Source organism: Euprymna scolopes, chromosome 46 (assembly GCF_053919585.1).
Source record: "Euprymna scolopes isolate OS-2025 chromosome 46, ASM5391958v1, whole genome shotgun sequence".
Taxonomy (NCBI): Eukaryota; Metazoa; Mollusca; class Cephalopoda; order Sepiida; family Sepiolidae; genus Euprymna; species Euprymna scolopes.
In genome coordinates this window covers 73,602,988-73,623,984 of record NC_136527.1, presented here as the reverse complement: position 1 = coordinate 73,623,984, position 20,997 = coordinate 73,602,988, and the positions used below count along the sequence as shown (strand labels likewise).

The 20,997-nt window shown below is 37.8% G+C and overlaps 1 protein-coding gene across 3 annotated transcripts in view; it reads right to left on the bottom strand.

Moving 5' to 3' along the window:
• Positions 1 to 20,997, bottom strand: part of LOC145270162 (uncharacterized) — a 77,799-nt gene that overhangs the window by 40,075 nt on the left and 16,727 nt on the right. For all 3 annotated transcript variants that reach the window (XM_080125776.1, XM_080125779.1, XM_080125777.1), the window contains exons 2-4: positions 10,798 to 10,848; positions 8,564 to 8,756; positions 48 to 238 (exon numbers count right to left, since the gene is read on the bottom strand). In XM_080125776.1, coding sequence (XP_079981902.1) covers positions 48 to 238; positions 8,564 to 8,756; positions 10,798 to 10,848 — 435 coding nt within the window. The remainder of the gene's footprint in view (positions 1 to 47; positions 239 to 8,563; positions 8,757 to 10,797; positions 10,849 to 20,997) is intronic.

Genomic DNA, 20,997 nt, shown 5'->3' with positions numbered 1-20,997 from the left:
TACAAACTTCATACAGAGATATACGCAAAAATATAAAACGCACTTACTTGCGAGATTTGGATCTGGAATGTTGTCTGTGGATTTCGGAAGTGCGTTTTATAATGTTTGATTGCTTCATCTCGTCGATTGAACCCATTACGGCATTTGTAACAGTGCCAATGGGCTCGTTTGAATTTCTTCTCTCCTTTTATTATGCCAACAATATCACAATGGTCACAGCAGCGCAAGATTTTCAAACCTACATATATAAATAAAAAAAAAATCTTAGAAACCTTTAGGCATAAATAAGATTTTCAAACCTACATATTATCTGGATGACATTGGCTTTCGGGGCAAGATCAAAGTGTAGTATCTGTTCCTTAAGATCTTTTTTGTATTTTTGGTATAAATAAAAAATGTTTTAAAATTGGATTTAAGTAGGGACACCCCCCCTCCCACACACACATAAATACAAATTTAAAAGGGTAACCATGATAAAAGATGCTGGCCGAGAGAGAAATCTTTTAAAATTTCCAATAGAGACGAGATGGACCAACCAATTTCACCACTCCCCTTCTTTTTGAGTTGGCCTTGTGCGTAAATTTTTTGTTCATTTTCCCAATTGTATTTTTTCTTGTGAATAAACAATTTAATATCTCAAAGTGTAGTATCTGTTCTTCAAACGCTACAATAAATAAATAAAAAAAAAAATTAAAAAGAAAGACGGATAAGCATCATGATCATAGGTTGGCAGTATTTTTGCGCGAACAGTTGGCAGAGTTGGTGGAAATTTTCTGTTTCTATGTCTATCCTTGTAGCCATGTCACTAGTAAGGGTGCTGGAGGTAAACGTTTTGTCTGGGCTGACGTTATCCGCCTGATAGTCAGGGACCCGAACCTTGGATTAACCACTAAGGAGGCTGTCCTATCAGCAGGTGCAAAGTACTGGGGCTGCTGTATTGCCATTTGGTGAATGGAATCTGGACCATGCAGTAGCTTCTGGTGGGGCCTCTCGATGCCATACTAGTGGGTAATTGTTACGGCTTTACCTTATCATGTGGTACAAAAAAAAAAAAAATTCTTCGTTTCTTTTTCTCTCTTAGTTTCCCCTCTCTGTCCTGCTCTAAGTAAATCTGTCGACCTAGTCCACAAATTCCAAAATTTCATCATGATAAGTTTCAAGAAAAAATACACGATTAAACCCGGTTCTCCAACTTCCAACGTAGACCCCTACTACCATGTCTCCTTCTCCAACATCAGGGGTCTACGTTCTAACCTTCCAGAGGTTGAAACCCAATTACAGGAGACTAAACCAGACCTTTTATTTTTAAGTGAAACTGGCATTGGACAGGCTATTTCCCTAGATGAGTTTGCAATTACAGGATACTCTAACTTAACTTCTAAATCTGACCCCCAAGATCGCCATGGGCATGGAATATGTGCCTATATTAAAGATAGCTTTCCATGTGGGAGGGACATCTCCAGGGAAGATCCTAACTTACCCTATATGTGCTTCCGGGTTGCTTTAGCTCACACTACTGCATTTATATTTACTCTCTATCGCCCCCACAACAGCGGAGTTACTATCTTTCAAAGCATATCTGAGAAAATTGACCAAGTCCTTTCTACTTATCCTTCAGCTAACATTCACGTATGTGGAGACTTCAATGTTCACAACGTCGAATGGTTGACCCACTCAAACAAGACCGATGATGAGGGGAGGTTCTGTCATGATTTCTCCATTGCCTATGACCTCACTCAGATTGTTCAGGAACCTACCCGTGTGCCCGATAATGACGGCCAGTATGCGAGCCTACTAGACCTTTTTCTCACAACTTGCCCTGAACTATGTTCAGTTTCTGTTCTGTCGCCTCTTGGATCTTCCAACCACTCTGTTGTATCAATTAAGATAAAAATGAAATGTAATAAGTCCCCAGACGTACCACTTCATCGTACAGTATATCGATACACTAAGGCTGACTGGGATAGCTTCCGTACATTTATATCTGATCTACCTCTGCATTCCATGTTTAAAAAGGATGTGTCCTCTATAGTATTAGACCTAACTGAATGGTTAATTGTAGGTATTGACCATTTCATACCCTCTAAAAAGTTTCAGCTAAAACCTAACAGCCAGCCATGGTTCTCTCCAGAATGTGCTGCTGCCATTGCGCACAGAAATCACTTTTTCCACTGCTTCAAACGTAATAGATGTATGGAAACTAAAGCCGTTTTCAGGACTGCTAGCAACCATTGTAAGAAAGTAATAAGGAACGCAAGAGAGTTGTATGCTCAATCTGTTAAGTCCAAAGAAGCTGAGCAGCGGCTTGGTTCCCACCAGTTTTGGCAAATAGCAAACAGAATCCTGAACAGAAGCGTGTGCTCCATCCCAACTATTATCAATGGACCTGAGGTAATCTCGTCAGCATCAGACAAAATTATAAATACCTGTTTAAACGTTGTCTTAAGGAGAATAGTTTCCCATCTCCCTGGAAAATCTCATCAGTATGCCCTGTATTTAAGAATTCAGGTGATCGCTCATCCCCCTCTCAGTACAGGCCAATAAGTCTCCTGTGCGTCATGAGTAAGTTGCTAGAATCTGTGTTAAATACAGAAGTAATCAACCATCTCAACAAAAATAACCTTCTTAGTGACACTCAATATGGTTTCCGTTCTGCTAGATCTACAGCAGATGTCCTTACAGTTATATCGCATAGGATTAGCAAATCTCTCGACGGTGGCAATCTTTCTAGGGCAATTGCTCTTGACATATCTAAAGCCTTTGATAGGGTATGGCATAAAGGTTTACTTCATAAGATCGCTAGCTATGGTATAGCTGGAAAAGTCTTCTCAATTATTAAATCATTTCTTTCTGATAGGTTCATAAGAGTAGTAGTTGAGGGGCAAAAATCAGAAGCTCACAGTATTAATGCCGGTGTCCCTCAGGGATCCATCCTGGGCCCAACTCTTTTCCTGATCTACATTAATGATCTTCCAAATCATATCCTTACATCATTTGTAGACATTTATGCTGACGACACTACCATTTATGGTACCACATCTAAGACAGTAAACGAGCAAGTACTCTCCAATTCTCTCTCCTCTGATCTTGAGCATGTAGTACAATGGGGAAAGGAGTGGCTGGTTACTTTTAATGCATCTAAAACCAAGCTTCTCTCTTTACATCATCAACATTTTAATCCACATTTGTCATCAATTGAAATGAATGGCTCTCGTCTTCAGGAGGCCTCAAGTTTTGACAAGCTTCTGGGCTTGACCATTACTCCTGATCTTAAATGGAACATGTATATCAAATCTGTTGCCAAGGCCGCTGGAAAAATGGTGGGATCTTTCTATCGATCCAGTAGATATCTCACTGCTGATGCTATTCTCTATCTATATAAGAGCCAGGTACGTCCAAGGATGGAATACTGTTGCCACATCTGGGCAGGAGCTGCTAGAAAGGACTTGTCCTGCCTTGATAGAGTTCAAAATAGACTTCGTAGCCTCGTAGGAGATGTCCTTTTCTCCTCCTTACAACCTCTATCTCACAGAAGAGATGTTGCGAGTTTGTCTCTGATGTATCGTTATTTTCATGGAAAGTGTTCGACTGAGCTTCAATCTATGGTCCCCCCTCGCCAAACTTTCACAAGAAACACTCGTCTAGCTGTAAACACTATCAATAATTTCCCCCACTCTTTATCTGTGCCTAAACCTAAACATAGATTCCATGAACAAAGCTTCTTTCTTAGAACTGCACGCCTGTGGAATTGTCTTCCGTTTTCCTGCTTTCCGGCTGACTACAATATGGTTGTGTTCAAGTCTAAGGTAAATAAGTTCTTGATGAGCCGTTCCATATAAGTTATTAAATTTACCAAATTTTCATTACTAATGATTACTATATTGACCAACTTCTACTGTACACTCTTTAACCCTTATCCTTGAGTGGCCTCTGGGCCTTGATAATGTGGTGATGCCTTTGTAAAAAAAAAAAAAAAAAAAAAAAAAAAAAAATCTGGATAACATTAGCCTTTGGGCCAAAGTGTAGTATCTGTTCTTCAGATGCTACACTCCAATTTCTTGTTCTCAGTTAGTGGAGGAGAAATCCTTCACGACCGAGACAGTTTTTATTTTTTGTTCCTTTTTCTCCATGTTAAAAAACGACCCCGGTGTCCAACTCTGTCCCGTGGTGGTGATAGTGGGGGGGGGGGCATGTAAATAGGAACATTACTATCCAAATTAGTTTTAATCTCTACACATATAAAGTTCAATTATTTGTCGCACTGATATTGATATTAAAAGCCTACTTTTTCTATTTCAAAATTAAAACAAACTTCTTAATATACTCAGTCAAGAATTTGTAAGCGACTTCATAAAGATTAACTAATTTGCATATTCCTTTGAAATTCAAACTTTCATTAATTATTAATTTTTTATAGTTTTTCATTGGATAATTGGTTTCATTTAACTATTATACCAACTTCTACCGATGCATATTTTAAATATTACATATATATAATATATATAGAAAAACTGGTATATAGTAAAAACTTGAAGGTGCTCAATACTATTGCAGAGCAAATATATTTTTATCAGATAAAACGGTAATAAAATAAAATATATATTTTAACTTTCTTGAAGTTTTACATTTGGATCTTACCATCACTGGATTTTTTATCTTCCACCAGACTATCCATTCATGTGTAATCACCTTTTTCTTCACCATATTCCCTCTGCTTCACTTTTTTTGTTATCAAGTACGATCTTTGACTTACTTGTTGTTTCATCAAAAACTTTTGCATGCAAAATCTGATCCCGCATTTTGCTAATTCCTACCCTCTGATGAGAAGGAAAGTATTTCTTCGAAACTCCGCAGATTAAGGACTATCCATTTATCTAGTTTTCCCTTTTCAGATTAAATATGTTTTTAACTCATTTCAAAGTGTTTTTTAACATATTTTATTAACTGTTTGCATATATATATATATCTATATATCTATATATATATATATAACTACTTCATTTACTCACATAAATTTAATATACGAAAGTATAGATTTATGCGTAAACTTTAAGTATTTACTTCAAAAGTGCTCAATACCTAGGTAGAGCTAGTTAGTAATTTATAAAATATATATGGCGATTAAGCTACACTGAATATTCTACGTTTCATCCACAAGCCTGACGAATCCTATAGTGGATGAAATGCAGAATATTCAGTGTAGCTTAATCGACATATATATTTTATAAATTACTATATATAATATATATATATATATATATATATATATATATATAGTTATCCACATACAGGACTGTTTTGCTGTATCATTTTCGTTTACTTTTTTTGCTTTGTGTTAAAAGGAGGAATGACTTTAAATAAAAAGTAAGTATTAAAATGATTTCGACGATCGTTTTTATAACCACAAGTTACAATAACCAACCAATGAGAAGCTTCCAAAGTTACTATAAAAATTTTCGAATTTTGGATTCAATCAGTTCGCCATAGTCTGTGTCACGAACCTGCATTTGATTCTTCACTGCCATCTTTGTTACTAGGAATTACTTTACACTCGATTGAAACTGCACTGAATCTTCACCTCCATCTTTGTTACTAGGAATTACTTAACGCTCAAGATCGGAACTGCACTGAATCTTCGCTGCCATCTTTGTTACTAGGAATTACTTAACGCTCAAGATCGAAACTGCACTGATTCTTCACCACCATCTTTGTTCACCATAATGTCTCAACACTTAACAGTAAGAGTTATCACCCTTTATAGATCCTGAAAAAGACTAGTTGAAGCACATTAGGTATGTAATATTGCCGATGTCCCCGAAAACATAGCATATGCTTGTAATGCTAAATATAGACTTTTGTCATTCATTCATTATATTGGCGTGTATATATATATATATATGCTAGCAAAAGTACCCGTCGTTGACTGGGTTCAAAAACAGCCTACAGAAAATGGACTATGATTTATCAAAGTATGATAGGTTATGAAAAGGAAGAGTTGTAAAGAGGTAGCTTCGAATTTGGGGGGTATCAAAACCAAAGCAAAATATGATGAAAATAAAATAGATAAACCCCATAAATTATACCATACCTGTTCACACTGAAACACTTATCACAATATTCTGTGGATCTATATTAAAAAACCTTGTTAAACTTTGTGACATATTTCCATTCTATGGAGGTCAGGTGCAAACGAACACTCCATAATTTTATTATACCATATTTCTTCAAACTGAAACATAATTATCAAAGTATACTTACACAGATAGATATGAAAAGTTTTTAAAGTTAGTTTGTGCCTATTTCCATTCTATGGAGGCCAGGCGCGAACGCAGACCCCACAATTTTATTATACCATCCCTATTTAAGTTAAAACATACGTATCAAAGTATTATTATGTACATCTATATCAAAAACACTTGTAAACGTTTTTGTTTTAATTTTTACATTTTTTATTTCCATACTTTGTGGACCAGGTGCGAACGCAGACCCCACAATTTTAATGAACCACAGTTCTGCCAGATCAAACATAACCATTCCTGTGTCTCGATACATCTTCTATAATTATATGTGTCAGTTTTTTAAAATACTCAACCATATAGGAGCCTATTCGTGACCAGACACACACACAGACATTCAGCTTTATATATAGAAAGAGAGAGATATTGTAAAAGTGAACAAATTAATTGTTTTATGGTTTCTAATATTATATATTATGCTCAATTCTATTTATACATATTTTCTATATTATGCATAATTGTATAGCATTTAGGATGAAAAAGTATGTGTGAGCGTGTGCGTATATATATATATATATATATATATGATATTATAAAGTGACCTTGTCCATGAAATGGTCTCTATCAAACTACTCTGTCTTAGTATTAAAATAAAATAAAGCAACAAAGACCATTATTAATGTAAACAATGAAACAGTACTGAGATAATCATAAAAAGATCTGTGTTAGTTTGGAGTTTTCCGTCTACTCCACAACCAAAGCTTCATAATCTACTATTCAACCCATAGCTGGAGGAAGGATACATTGGTTCATACCTTTTTCCAAGGATATTAATGCCGACTGTTTGCACTCGTAAACAATACTTAAGTTTAGACCAACGTTTCTCAACCTGGAGTCAATGGCCTCCTAAGGGAGCCACAAGCCTTTGATCAAGGAGCCACCACAGTGCTAATAGAATTTGCTATAACATACCTTTTCAGAAAGTTGATTTTCTGACCTAGCTACTGGCCTTTTGGTTAAGATCAAAGTGTAGTATCTGACAAATGAAATTTTATTAAGAACAAATGAAATTTTATTAAGATTGTTATCTTTTTTGTATTTTTTGATATAAATAAAAAATGTTTTAAAATTGGGCTTAAGTAGGCACCCCCCTCCCACCACACACAGATAAATACAAATTTAAAGGGGTAACCATGAGGCTGGCCGAGAGAAAAATCATTTAAAATTTACAACATAGACGAGATGGATCAATCAACCTCACCATCCCTCCTTCTTTTTGAGTTGGCCTTGTGCCTAAGTTTTTTGTTCATTTTCCCAATTGTATTTTTTTCCTGTGAATAAAAAATTTAATATCTCAAAGTGTAGTATCTGTTCCGGCAGATACTGCAAGCAAAGACCCTATGTGGGGACCCCACATATAAGACCTTGGTCAACGTAGGGGCAACCCTTTATACCAATTGTCACTATTCAGCTCCCCTACTCCCCGGGGAGCTGGTCCCCATTTCCCCTTCACTCCTCACATTAAAAATCAGCCTTGTGCTTAATTTGCTCGGTGGGGGAGCAAATAAATACCTGGTCAAGATCAAAGAGTAGTATCTGTTCTTCAGATGCTGCACTTCCATTTCTTGTTCTCTTTCGGTGGAGGATCAGTCCTTCACGACTGAGACAATTTTTTATTTTTGTACCTTTTCTCCACGTTAAAAAAACGACCCTCGTGTCTAACTCTGTCCCGTGGGGAGGCATAGTAAATAGGTACTATTAAAACAAAATCTGATTTTCTGAACAAATACACCAAGTAGTAGTAGTAGTAGTAGTAGTAGTAACCTGCAAATTCTACACTGCGGAAAAGAGAAAAAAAAAAACAAAAAGCTAAGGCAATTTTGCAGAAATCAGTTTTTTCTTTGTGTTGTGTCCGGAGAATGGGATGTCAGAATCATTGGAATTCGAATAATAAACAGACAAGCCCATTAGAATTTTAAACACACTTTATTCATAGCAGAAACATTAATTACAGACAATATTGAATGTCAAGCAATGTCCACCATGTTGCTTTTCTCCCTCTGTAGAACTCTCTAGTCTTTTTAAAGATCTATAAGGGGCGATAAGTCTTAATTTTCTTTAGTTAGAGTCATTCCTCTTTTTATTGCTATAACATCTTGTTTAAAAAAAGTGCAGGCTAGACAATAAAGATCTATAAGGGGCGATAACTCTTACTTTTCTTTGTTTAGAATTATTTCTCCTTTTATCTTGTTTAAAAAAATGCAGGCTAAACAATAAGTCTGATTTTCTTAAAAACAACTAGTAGTAGTAGTAGTAGTATTACTTACCTGCAAATTCTACACCCTTGTCGACGTGTTTGACACGATAGTGAGCCTTCAGGATGACTGGATCTTGAAAGGATTCTGCTTTCACACAAAACGGACAGTGCATGTGGGGATTCTTGTTTGCACATGACGGGTCGAAACATTGGACGGGGTTGTAATTGTTCTCAGTGCCTCTAATCCGTACGCTTGGGTGGGTCTGCGGAGAAAATGTTTCAATCTAAAATTTTTATTATTCGATTTAAAACAAAAGAAAAAAAAAAAAGAAAAGAAAAAAAACTTATATCTAAATGAATATAATCAAGATGCCCGGGATTGAATAAAAGTCAACGAATGTTTCGCTCTCCCAGATTTTATTGCTGTCAAAATCAGTGAAATCACCCAATATTCAATCAAATCGATTGTTTGCTCGAGTTGGGGACCCATTACGGAGCACCAGGAGGAAAATTTACAGTGACTTAGTCCACAATACATTGTAATCTACATTGCACTGTAGAGAACCTGCTGTTGATTTTATAAAATTATTTTTTATATATAATGATTTGAATTAAAGTTTAAAATGCAAAAGTCAAGTATCATGGTTCAGTTGTGCTCGAAACAGGAACATACATTTTGAATGCGCCTCTGTCATATCAAAGAACCTACTGTTGATTTTATATGCCAGGCCTTCCTGCTTGTGCATAATAAAACTTCTTAAATGCACTTGTGAGGTTAGGCTGTATAAGGTGTTAGCTTCCGTCAAAATCGCCTGTTTCTTCTTTCATCAGATTTTTTCAATTATCAATAATTATTGAAGATATTCTGATAAAAACAAGTGAAGCATGTATGGTCCCCCGTGTGTGCACAGTGAACGAGGCATAAAAAAATGACTAAGTTCAGCACTTGCCCCCCCCCCCCGCCTCAAATGTCCTCAGGGGATGTCAAATCCTGATGAAAATGAACAAACGGTGCAGTTTTAGGCCTTAACATATGTAAATTTGAGTTCTGCACCATGCAAAAAAAAAAAAAAAAAATGACTGTCCATCATTTTCTCCCCTCCCATTTAGTTCCAAAAGTCCCCAAGGCCTTAACATATTTAAATCTGAGTTCAGCACCATGCAAAACTGCTAAATAGACATACATAGAAAATTTTGGACAAATATGGTAAAATAGTCCCGAAGATGGAGTGTTTTTATCAGCCCTAAAAGAGCCCCTGGGGCACACCGAAGAGTTATCGCAAAGTATAGACAAACAAAATTATTTAGAAATCAGTTAGTTACAACTTTTCAGGAAGTTTTATAAAAATCCAAGGCATCAATTTTTTTTAATAAAGCACAAAAGTGTCAATTTTAGTTATTTTAACCCAAAAGGCACCCCTAGTAGAGAAATCTGAGTTTTCCCAGTAAATCTATTGTTATTTTTTTACTCATATCATGTTTAATGTTTGTGCAAAATTTTAAAAAATTCCAAGACGTAGTTATTGAGGAAAGTGTGGACAGACGAACGGACAAGGGTGAATTTACAGGCCCACCCTCCTTTTGTCGGGGGACCCAAAAAACTATCTAAGATTTTGATATAACAAGATGATGAGAAATAAAACAGTTCAGATTTTGAACAAAAACATAATTCAAGCCGGAAATGCCTCAGGTTTTTAAATAAAATTTTGATTCCCGAACTATGCTGACAGCAAACGAACTATATCGTCTGATGGAAATGTTAACAGTTTTGTACAAGGTTGCCATTCTCAGGTTTTTAAATACAGATTTTTTAATTTTTTTTTACATAAGAGTCACCGCTTATCAAGGCCTGGAGGCCACTCGAGGATAAGGGTTATAGAGTGTACATTAGTCAATGGGATAATATTGTAGTAACCGTTAGTAATGGAAATTTGGTAAATTGGATTACTTAAGGGGGCGGTTCATCAAGAATTTGTTTATGTTGGACTTGAAGACATCCAAGTTGTAGTCAGCTGGGAAGCAGGCCAATGGAAAAGAGTTCCATATATAAAAATAACCCGCCACCTCTTTCCCCTTTATCCTCCTTGCATATACATTAGAACTATATATCATAAATATGTTATGGTATGTGATGTCCGTACTACGTTATTGTCTTTCACGTGTATTTAAAAATGAGAATGTCCGATCATTGTTGATCAATCTCATCCCGCTAAGGCAAACAATTTCGACTTTAACCATTTTTAAATTATTATGTAGATACATTTTTAAATACATTGAAAAGAAAAAAAAAAAATGTCAACAGACCTTAATGTTGTTATTCTTAGACATCTGCGTCATAGTTGGGGGTGTATGTCCCTGAAAGAAAAAAAAAAAAAAGGGTCAAACATTATTATTGTAGTGCAATTATAAACAATCACTTGAAAATTATTATTTCCTTTTTTTTTTTATTTATTTCTTCTCTAGAAGCTTAGGAATGAGGTCAGGTTTGGGTTTGATGTAGGTGTTTCTGTAGACAGACTGGATTTGAACCGGACACGCCTACTCCTCTCAATTGCATAAAAGCTGAAATGTATATATTAATACGATAGCATGTGTATTATTTTGTGTGCCATGCTTACAACTTTTTTCTTCCGAGTGACTTATCGTTTAATTGTTATGACCTTCCATTTCCTGTATTAAATAATTTTACCAAGAATTCTTCATAAGTTTTGGTTCGATTTCTATTAAAGCTGAAGGAAATGAAGTTATATATATATATCTATTATAATAAATTCGTATTCCTGTCTGTTTGTTTGTTGTTTGTTTACAATAACGTCATAACATATATAATGTTAAGACATCATAGCAAATGACGTCACATATGACGTCATATATTGAGGGAGACAGAAACGAACAGCAAGCCTTGCATTTTTCAGCAAATTAAGTTGCAGGTGAGATCATTTACAACAGGGCTCTACTCAAAGAAGAGGGATTAAAAGAATATATATATATATATATATATATATATATATATATAGGTACGTTTGATTGAACACGACAGAGTTATTCCTTTTTCCAATCTTGTTGGATATCTTTTCTATTTGCCGAGCGGTCTTTTTTAATTTCGGCAGGCATATTATATCGAATGGCTCCCAGAAGTTGTTGGTCGGCCATATTTTTCTTAAGCGTTTTCTATCGGGCATCCGATTGTCGTTAGGAGCAATTGTTGTTTTCTATTCTTTTCCTTTAAGGCTTAGTGTATTTAATTTTTTTTTTTTTTTTTAATTGTCTATAAAGGTAAGTGCAGGAAGGTTGCCTGCCGAAATTAAAAAGACCGCTCGGCAAATAGAAAAGATATCCAACAAGATCGGAAAAAGGAATAACTGAAGGAACTCAATGTTGATTCAAGCTGATGCACCAAAGTCATATGGATATATTTTTTGATATTTTTGCAATCACAACTTTATAATATATACGAATCGATAGAACATTCTCTATAATAATATATACAAAACCTGTATAAATTAAAATGTCATATTTAAGCATATTTTATGACCGGTCTATGCCAGCATCCCTGCTAGCTTAGATAAATACTTTTGCAGTTTTAACAAAAGAACTACAATAATATCAGGGTGTCTCTATTTATGCTACACATTTACAGAATGCCAACATCAATATATTACATATGAAAGAGTCCTCTGTTGAATTTCCACAGGTCCAGCTAGAAATGAATTTCCTAACCCGCCCCTCCCTACCATCACCACCACCTTGTATATGTGGAGAGAGGACAGAGCACTGTCCAACTCGAGAATCTGCATGGAATTTCAAACGGAACAGTTTATTTACTTCACGGGAGTAGTATGTTCTTGTTCCATCAGCCATGACTGGATAGAGGTTCTAAGTAATTCGCAATTGTATTTTTCGGTCGCCCACACTGAGGATTGAACCTTCAACCTTCAGGAGAAGGTCACTTTACGATTAAATTTTTTAAAGTACTCCAACCATTGCGTCACGGCTCCTGGCGCAGTGGTTAGAATTTAATGGTTATAACAATTGGATCAGATATATATCCTCTTTGCCTGACGAAAGAGTAAAGGGAAGTTCCAAGAAAACACCATAGATGGAAAAATTAACAACAGCTATATAATTAGATTTTGAGACATTTGCTGCTTTCGTTTTACGGCATATCAACCCTTTAGGCTATTTAATGCCGAATCCAGTTATTTTGAAGAAAATTTTTTTTTAATAGAATATATAGCCTATCCTGCCTTGACACTTTATGAAATCTCAACACTAACGTACAACGTACTGTACATGCAATAACTCTTATCCCTGAGTGGCTTCCGGGCCTTGATAAGTGGTGACCTGCTTGTAAAAAAAAATAAAAAATAAAATAAATATTTTTTCAAGTCGGTTTCTATTTAATCCATAGTTGGGACCCTAACAGGTATTACCACTCCAGGTCAGAGTGGACCTGGGAGCAATGGCAATTAAAGGGTGGCTCCACACTCCCCAAAGCTTGCAAGCTGGGGCTTCACCATTGGATATAGTTTAAGGTCATATCCAGGACCACATTTTGAGACAATTGTGACACAAGGTCAGGCGTGGAATTAACTGGATTTGAACATGGTACAAGCAGGTTTTCAGTTCGCATTGTTAACCAGTCAGCCAACATTGACTCCTTGTTGCTGTTGTCTATTCTAATCACAGCAACATGGTGCATCAGCCTAAAAGAAAAAAAAAAACCCAAACTTTTCTTTCGTGAATGGTCAGTTATTTATATTGGAACCAAAAACTCTAATCCACTCTTTCAACACGGACATAACATCGATAAGAACCAGTATGTCAACTTGATTATGCTGGTTCTCGTTAGATCACTTAAGTTAAGCAATGTTGAGACTGTTCAGTACCAGAAAGGTGACCAATTTGGGAATACCAGGGGCTGTATGCAGGAGAATGTTGACACTTCCCTGGAAGAGATGCAAAAAGCTAATGTCGTCATCTCCCCTAACGGGGATATACACATGATTGGGGACCGTTTGTGAATTTCATACTCCCACGAAACTTCCTCCTTTGGAGGAAGCCAGTTAAACTCATCTAGGGTTAGTGCTGCAGTTTCATTACATTCACATCATTGATGTCTTCTGTACTCTAGACAAGCCATTTAAAATGTTTGCTTCTTGTAAATTGTTAGGCATCTATTAGTTTTTATTTAATAACAAACATACAAACATACATACAGACATTTGCCCTTTTACAATTTCTTACAACTTTTTAATATACTCCCTAGATTATAATATCTCTGATTTACAAAAGGAGGTGGTGTCTATCTTTTATTTGAGCGTCTTTTATTTTATAAAATTCACGCTATCCCGTGGTCCCACATGTGTTTGGCTTTTTAATATAAACTAGCGGGGGTGCCCGGCGTTGCCCGTGTGTTTCTCGATGTAAAAGAAAAAACAAAAAACTTTTGGTAGGTAGGTAGGCTTGAACCCGAAGTCTTGACGCGAAGATGGAAAAGAAGGGGAAAAAAAGGCTGGCATCTTACCCGCTCGGCCACGATGGGAGAGGAACGTAAAGCGTTTTGATTTAACAGGTGCATGAATTTAAAGAGGTCAAACATCACGCGACTTAACTTTGATGCTGCAAGCCAGTTTCTGCATATTTGTTTGTTTGCCCCGCCAAGATGTCGTGGGGGGGGGAGGGAGGGGATGGGAAAACAACTCCCCTAAAAAGGGGAGTGCCCAAAATTATCTGATATGAAAGTTTTTTTTTTTCTTTTTGATACGGAAAAGCGAAACACAAGTCACCGAAATTAAAGATGGACGCGACCTCGTTTCGTGAATCGGAGTTATTATAATCTAGAGTAACCATCCCATGATCGGATCTGCGTGTGAGTCACGTGATCAGGCTAGCTGGAGTCAGCGAGTTCGGGTTTTGGACATAAAGAAGAGCAGACGGCTTAACAGGTCATCCCCTCCATTTCACTTGGAACTGACGTGTGTGAAAATAAGACCATGAAGTAAACCACGCAAGCAAAGGTATTCACTTTCCATTCTACTGCGATTGACACCTGGAAGGTGAATAAAAACTATATAAAACCAACCAACGTCTTTGAGTGAATGAATATTTGTCCAAAGCTGAATTGTTTTTGGCCGACAGTAACAACGCACAGCATCGTTTCCCATATTTAATAGCAATTTTACCGGAATGGCGACCTACTCTAATGGCCAGCTAAGCGAATATTGTACAATTAAGCAAGTTGAATTTTGGTTCTTTGTTACACCGACATCAAAGTGAAGTTCACTTATACCGGCACGGATACTTATTACAATGGAAACAAAATACGAATACGTTGTTTACTCATCTGATGCTGTTACTCCGTGTGTAATCTTAGGATTATACGGGGCGCCTTCAACAAGTTTCCAGACTTTTCTTGCACAGGCATTTAAAATTGTCGTAGACTCTTGAAAAGTCACTAAGTTATTGCTATACATTTGTTATGTAATCGATCGAACACAAGAAAATATCGATCTATCTACTTAGTTATCTATTTATGTATCTATCCATCCCGGTCTGTCTATCTATCTAACTGGAGAGATGGACGGGAGATGAATACGAAAAATATTCATAAGATCTGTCAAAATATGGTAAATCATATTGTAGACACGTTTACCGGAAGGGCTGGTCAGCTGACCGGATCTGCGTGTGAGTCACGAGATCAGGTAAGCTGGAGATTTGGAGTTGGAGTTTGGTCGGTGAGAAGAGCGGACGGTTTAACAGGTCGTCCCCTCCTTCACTGGAGAGCGAGCTGACGTGTGTGACAATAAAGACCTAGAAGTAAACCACGCAAGTAAAGACATTCACTTTCCATTCTTCTGCGATCGACACCTGGAAGGTGAATAAAAACTATATAAAACCAATTATCTTCCGTCTTAGCATAACGGTAACCCGTCACGTTTTCTTTTCCAACTTCGCCTCAAGGCTTTAGGTTCAAGCCTACCTTCCCTCCAAAACTTTTGGTTCCATACATCTATGGGAATAAAAACTATATAAAACCAATCATCATCTTGGAGTGAATGGTTTCCAGTCTCCCCTCCAAGAACAAGATGAATTCCGGATGGACAAGATCAACGACGCATGAAGTTAAGGTATGTCCAAAATACATGTACCACACACACACACACACACACACACACACACACACACACACACAAAGGCATATGAACAATTCGATATGACTATATCACAAATAGACAGCAACATTTTGACGATCACACAATGGTACCCTTTTATGATAACACTACAACATCAAGTGCCTTTTGCATACATTATAGGAATGTGTGTGTGTGTGTGAAGTATACCTTTTATCTCCATTGCCTTTTCTCTCATGAAATCAACATAGTTACAAAAAAAAAGGGCTGTCCCCTTTTTTTCTGTAAGTATGAAGAACTTTAGATAAGCGGAAAATGAGATTAGGACACATCATGCCAGCTCACATTTGTCTACAAATGTACTACACACACACACACACAGGCATATGAACAATTCGATATGAATATATCACGAATAGACAGCAACATTTAGACGATCACACACAACGGTACCCCTTTTATGATACCAACAATACAACACGTCCAGATAGCAATCAGCTTTGATCAATGCGGGAGAAACCCCGTCATAGCAGAGAATTGCTATTCACTTGGACACTCCCCTTTTTATGGGGAGCTGGTTTTCCCAAACATCAAATACGCAGAAAGCGTAAAGCTGAACTAGGTCTGCATGATTTCATTTCTCTATGGCGTGATATTTGACTTAGAAAACCAGGCGTTCGTTTAACCACCTGCGTTTTAAAGGCGTTTATTTTCAACCATTCTCACTTGCTCTTCCGTCTTAGCATAACGGTAACCTGTCACGTTTTCTTTTCCAACTTCGCCTCAAGGCTTCGGGTTCAAGCCTACCTTCCCTCCAAAACTTCTGTTTTTTTTTCCATACACACCGACAAACACCTGGGCAATGCTGGGCACTCCCGCTAGTCTATATATATAAAAGGTAAAAGTGGCGTGCACGTTTTTGTATGTTTTTCGGGGAGGGGGGGGGGTTCTCGAGAGGGTTACTGTTTTTTTACAAGTTTTTATATGCTCCCTAGATCATAATATCTACGATTTACGAACGGACGTCGTATCTACATTTATTTACACCGACTTTTATAAAATTTATGCTATTCCGTCCTTTCGTGTGTTTGTTGGTCTTTTTCGTATAAATAAAGCGAAAAATCATCAGAGCAAAGCCGTTAGCGGCCTTTCGTGCCGGGACGTCTTGAAAGCAATTAGCTTTAATCAATGTGGGGAAAACCCTTCATATCAGACAATTGCTATTCATTGGAGAGTTCCCCCTTTTTCGGGAGAGCTGTGTTTCCCCAACATCGTGGGGAAACAAATCAATGAAACGGCAGAAAGCTGAACTGGCCTTCAGCTAATGTTCATTACTGCACCTCATTCACTTAGCTAGTCAACGTTTTGAACGCTTTTCACTTCCTATGGCGTCGTAGCGTAGCGGTAGAAGCTGACGTTTTCTTTCATGTTCTTTTCCGCCTTCGCATCATGGACTACTAACACTTTTTTTTTTTTTTGTGCTCCAGACACACCTCCAAACACCCGGGCAATGCCGGGTACCGCCGCTAGTCTATTATAGAAAAGGTAAAATGGGTGCGAGCGTTTGCGTATGTCGACAAAAGGTTTTTTGCGTCGGGGTTCCTTATACTTCCAAGATCGTAATATCCCAGATTTGCAAACGGACATTGTCTCTATCTTTTATTTTTTTTATCGAGTTTTAAAAAATTGCCTCGTTTTGAATGTTTGTTTGTTATTTTTGTATAAATAAAGCAAAACTACTCAAATACAAACACACAAATGCTTTGAGCCAGGTAGTATTTGTTCTGTAATTGATCCTTGGTCAATGTAGGAGAAATGACCTCCCCGACAACATTGCCTCTGAGATGGGTATATATGCTGATGACACTACACTCTATGGCAGGCACGACAGGAAGACGAATGAACACATTTCTAAAGAAATGGCAGAAACACTAGAGGAAGACCTCCAATCTGTAGTGGAATGGGGACAAAAGTGGTTGGTCGCGTTCAATGCTGCCAAGACTAAACTAGTTTCATTCAATAATTACAAGAAACCCTCTCTACCACCCATAGCAATGGCCAACGACTCTTTATCTGAGAGTCCATCTTTCAAACTCCTTGGCCTAACGTTCACAGGAAAAATGAGTTGGAACAATTACATTGAAGGCATTGCCAGGGCCGCTGCAAGAAAGGTGGGCTCTCTCTACCGTGCTAGAAAACTACTAACACCCGAAAGTATCCTGTACCTCTATAAGGCCACCATTCGCCCATGTATGGAGTATTGCTGCCACATCTGGGCTGGTGCATCTGCTACTAGTCTCTCGCTCCTTGACAAGGTTCAAAAGAGAGTCGCAAACCTGATAGGCCCTGAACTGGCATCTAAGCTTCAGCCTCTGTCCCATCGACGAAATGTTGCATCCCTCTGCCTTTTCTACAAGTATTTTAGTGGTGAATGCTCTGACGAACTGCAATCACTTGTGCCCCCACGACGTGAGCACCCTCGACAAACCCGACAGGCTGCTAAATCCCACCCCCACACTGTAGAGATCCCTAGATGTAAAAGATCTTTTTACTCCAATAGTTTCTTCCCCAGAACCGCTAGACTCTAGAATTCCATTCCAGGTCCCTGCTTCCCCAACAGTACTGACGTGCAGAAGTTCAAGTGTAACGTGAACCGACACCTTGCTGCCCAAATCCCTACATAGTACCCCAGTAGTTGTTGCCCCTGATAGTAGCCCCCTACACCAAAGTGGCAATTTGCCTTGTTTGGGGTGAAAATGTAATAAAAAAAAAAAAAAAAATACTGAAACAATTACTATTTATTTGCATATTGCCGGAGTGCTCCCTTTTTCGGGGGGAGCTGGTCTTCCCCAATACTAAAAACAACCTTATGTCTAATTTGCTTTCATGGGGAAGCAAATAAATAAAATGATAGAAAGCGGGAAGTTTAACTGGCCCCCAGCCAGGTTTAAAAGCAACGTTCACTTCTGCGCCTACATGGCGACTCCTATGATTCTAAAGTTAATTACCAACTCTTTGAATTCACTTTCCTCTTTGGCCTAATGGTTAGCGAGGAAGACTAATTACCCTGCATTTTCGAGTTCAATCCCACCTCTCTCTCTATCTTTTTTTTAATTTTTTTTTATTTCGTCCTTGTACCAATATTCTCCACCCGGGCAGAAGTTAATTACCAACTGATTGAATTCGCTATCCTCTTTGGCTTAATGGTTAGCGAGGAAGACTATCCTAGGTTTTCGAGTTGATCTCACCTCTTTATCTTTTTTTATTTTAATGGTTTTTTTTCCTCCTTTGCTAGGATGTATGCGTGGAAATTATCGGGGCTTATGTAATAATTTTAAAATTGACAAAAAAAAAAAAAAAAACAACAACAAATCTTTAATTAAATATTTATAAATTTTAAAAGAATCGGAATCCGGAATTGTATCGGAATTGGAAATTTAAAACGGAATCAGGAAAAATTTTGGAATCGTCCCATTACTAAACATAGCAATTACAACAAAGCATATTTTATTTATTTTTTGTTGCAAAAAAAAAAAAAAAAAAAAAAAAAGGATGATTTGCCACTCTATTGTTGGCATTCATTTCCATGATTTCTTTCTAGTTTGAATCCTTTCTTTAAAGATTTCAGGTGCTGGTAACAACCTCAAAAGATACGAGTAATAGTTCTTCTATCTTCATCAGGAACTGGTATTCGGGTACAGCACTGTTTGAAGACTGAATTAATTACAACTGTTGAAGGGGTTGGTATGATGCTTTCTAATGAAAAGATTTGTTCCCAATTTGAGTCGATATTACAGAAGTTCATAATTAATGTTAATTTGAAGGAAAAGTCATTGATGATAGGTCGCTAATTCTGACCTTAAAAAGTCTCTGGGTGACATATATAATAATCATTTAGCCTAAAAAACAAAGTCTCCAGGAGACAAAAGGTTAGAGGCATTCAAATGCTTCATATCCAGAGAGAGTTGAGTTCCATCCTTCTGGATCCACTTTTATTTATTTATTTATTTTTTTTTGCTCAATACATGCCTCCAAACACCCGGGCTAGTTTAATATCAATCGGATAATTCTATTGTTCGCTTTGGTTTCCTCAATAGAGAAAGAGAGAAAATGAGGGGGAAAAAAAGAGAGAGGAGGAGAAAGAAAGAAAGAAGTAGTTATCATCTCTTCCCCCCTCTCTCTTTTTGTTGAGTATGATTCAGATGACTACTATTGGCATTCATTTCCCTGATATCTTTCTAGTTTGAATCCTTTCTTTAAAGATTTCAGGTGCGTATGGGATGGGCCACATGACGGTAGCCGACATTCCTAACTGAAAACGTTTCTGTGGAATGAACTGGATTCGAACTAGCACACACAGGTTGTCAGTCCATATCGTTAACCACTTAGCCAACATCATCCTCATAATTGAACGAACACAACTTGCTAACTTGGCTATGGAACAAGAAGACTCCAGAGATGCGATTGACACTCCCAACCAAGTCGATGAGCCCAGCAGCCAAAGTGTCGCTTCATCAGTTCAAAAAGCCCTTTTCAGGGCTACCTTTCCACACAAAGTATGCAAACCACAAACTAGTCCTATACAAGTATTACTGCCTTTCTGCTCCCTGAGACTACTCTTCTTCACTAACGAACTCCAGCTTCCCTCTGCGGTTTCCAGCACCTCCTGCAGCCTTCCAGCACCTGCCACAGCTTCCTGCAGCCTTCCAGCACCTCCTGCAGCCCTCAACAGTGTTCCAGTACTTGTAGCAGTCAAACTACCCCTTCCAGCGCCGGTCGACGTAAGGTACTCATCTAGAGTCTATCAATATCCGGAAACCCATGCCAATGTCTACTGACATTCAGCAGCCCTGATCCAGTACTCACTGTCGTCTGGGCTAACTTTTCCACACTACGTACATGAACCACAAACTACTCCTATGCAAACCACTACTATGTAACTACTACTGCCTGCCTACTCTCTGAGAGTACCCTTCTTCAACCAGCAGACTCCAGCGCCTCCTGCAGCCTTCCAGTGCCTGCCGTAGCAACCTTTCAGCTCCTCCTACAGCCTTCCAGTGCCTGCTCCACTGCTCCAGCAGTCAGTAGCGTTCCAGTGCCTCTAGCCGTTAAACTACCCCTACCAGTGCCGGTCGACATCAGGCTAACCATCCAGAGCGTGTCAACATTCAGAAACCCATGCAAGTGCCTACTGACGTTCAGCCACCCTGACACAGTATGCACTGTCATCTGGGTACCTCCTCCAGTTGTCCACTGACGTCAGGCTGATCCTGATTTACTTGGACTGACCACAATCTCCAGGCCTTTTCGAATTGGCCATTTGCACTTATTTCTTTTTGGAAAATAAATGGTGATTCATTGTCTTTAAACG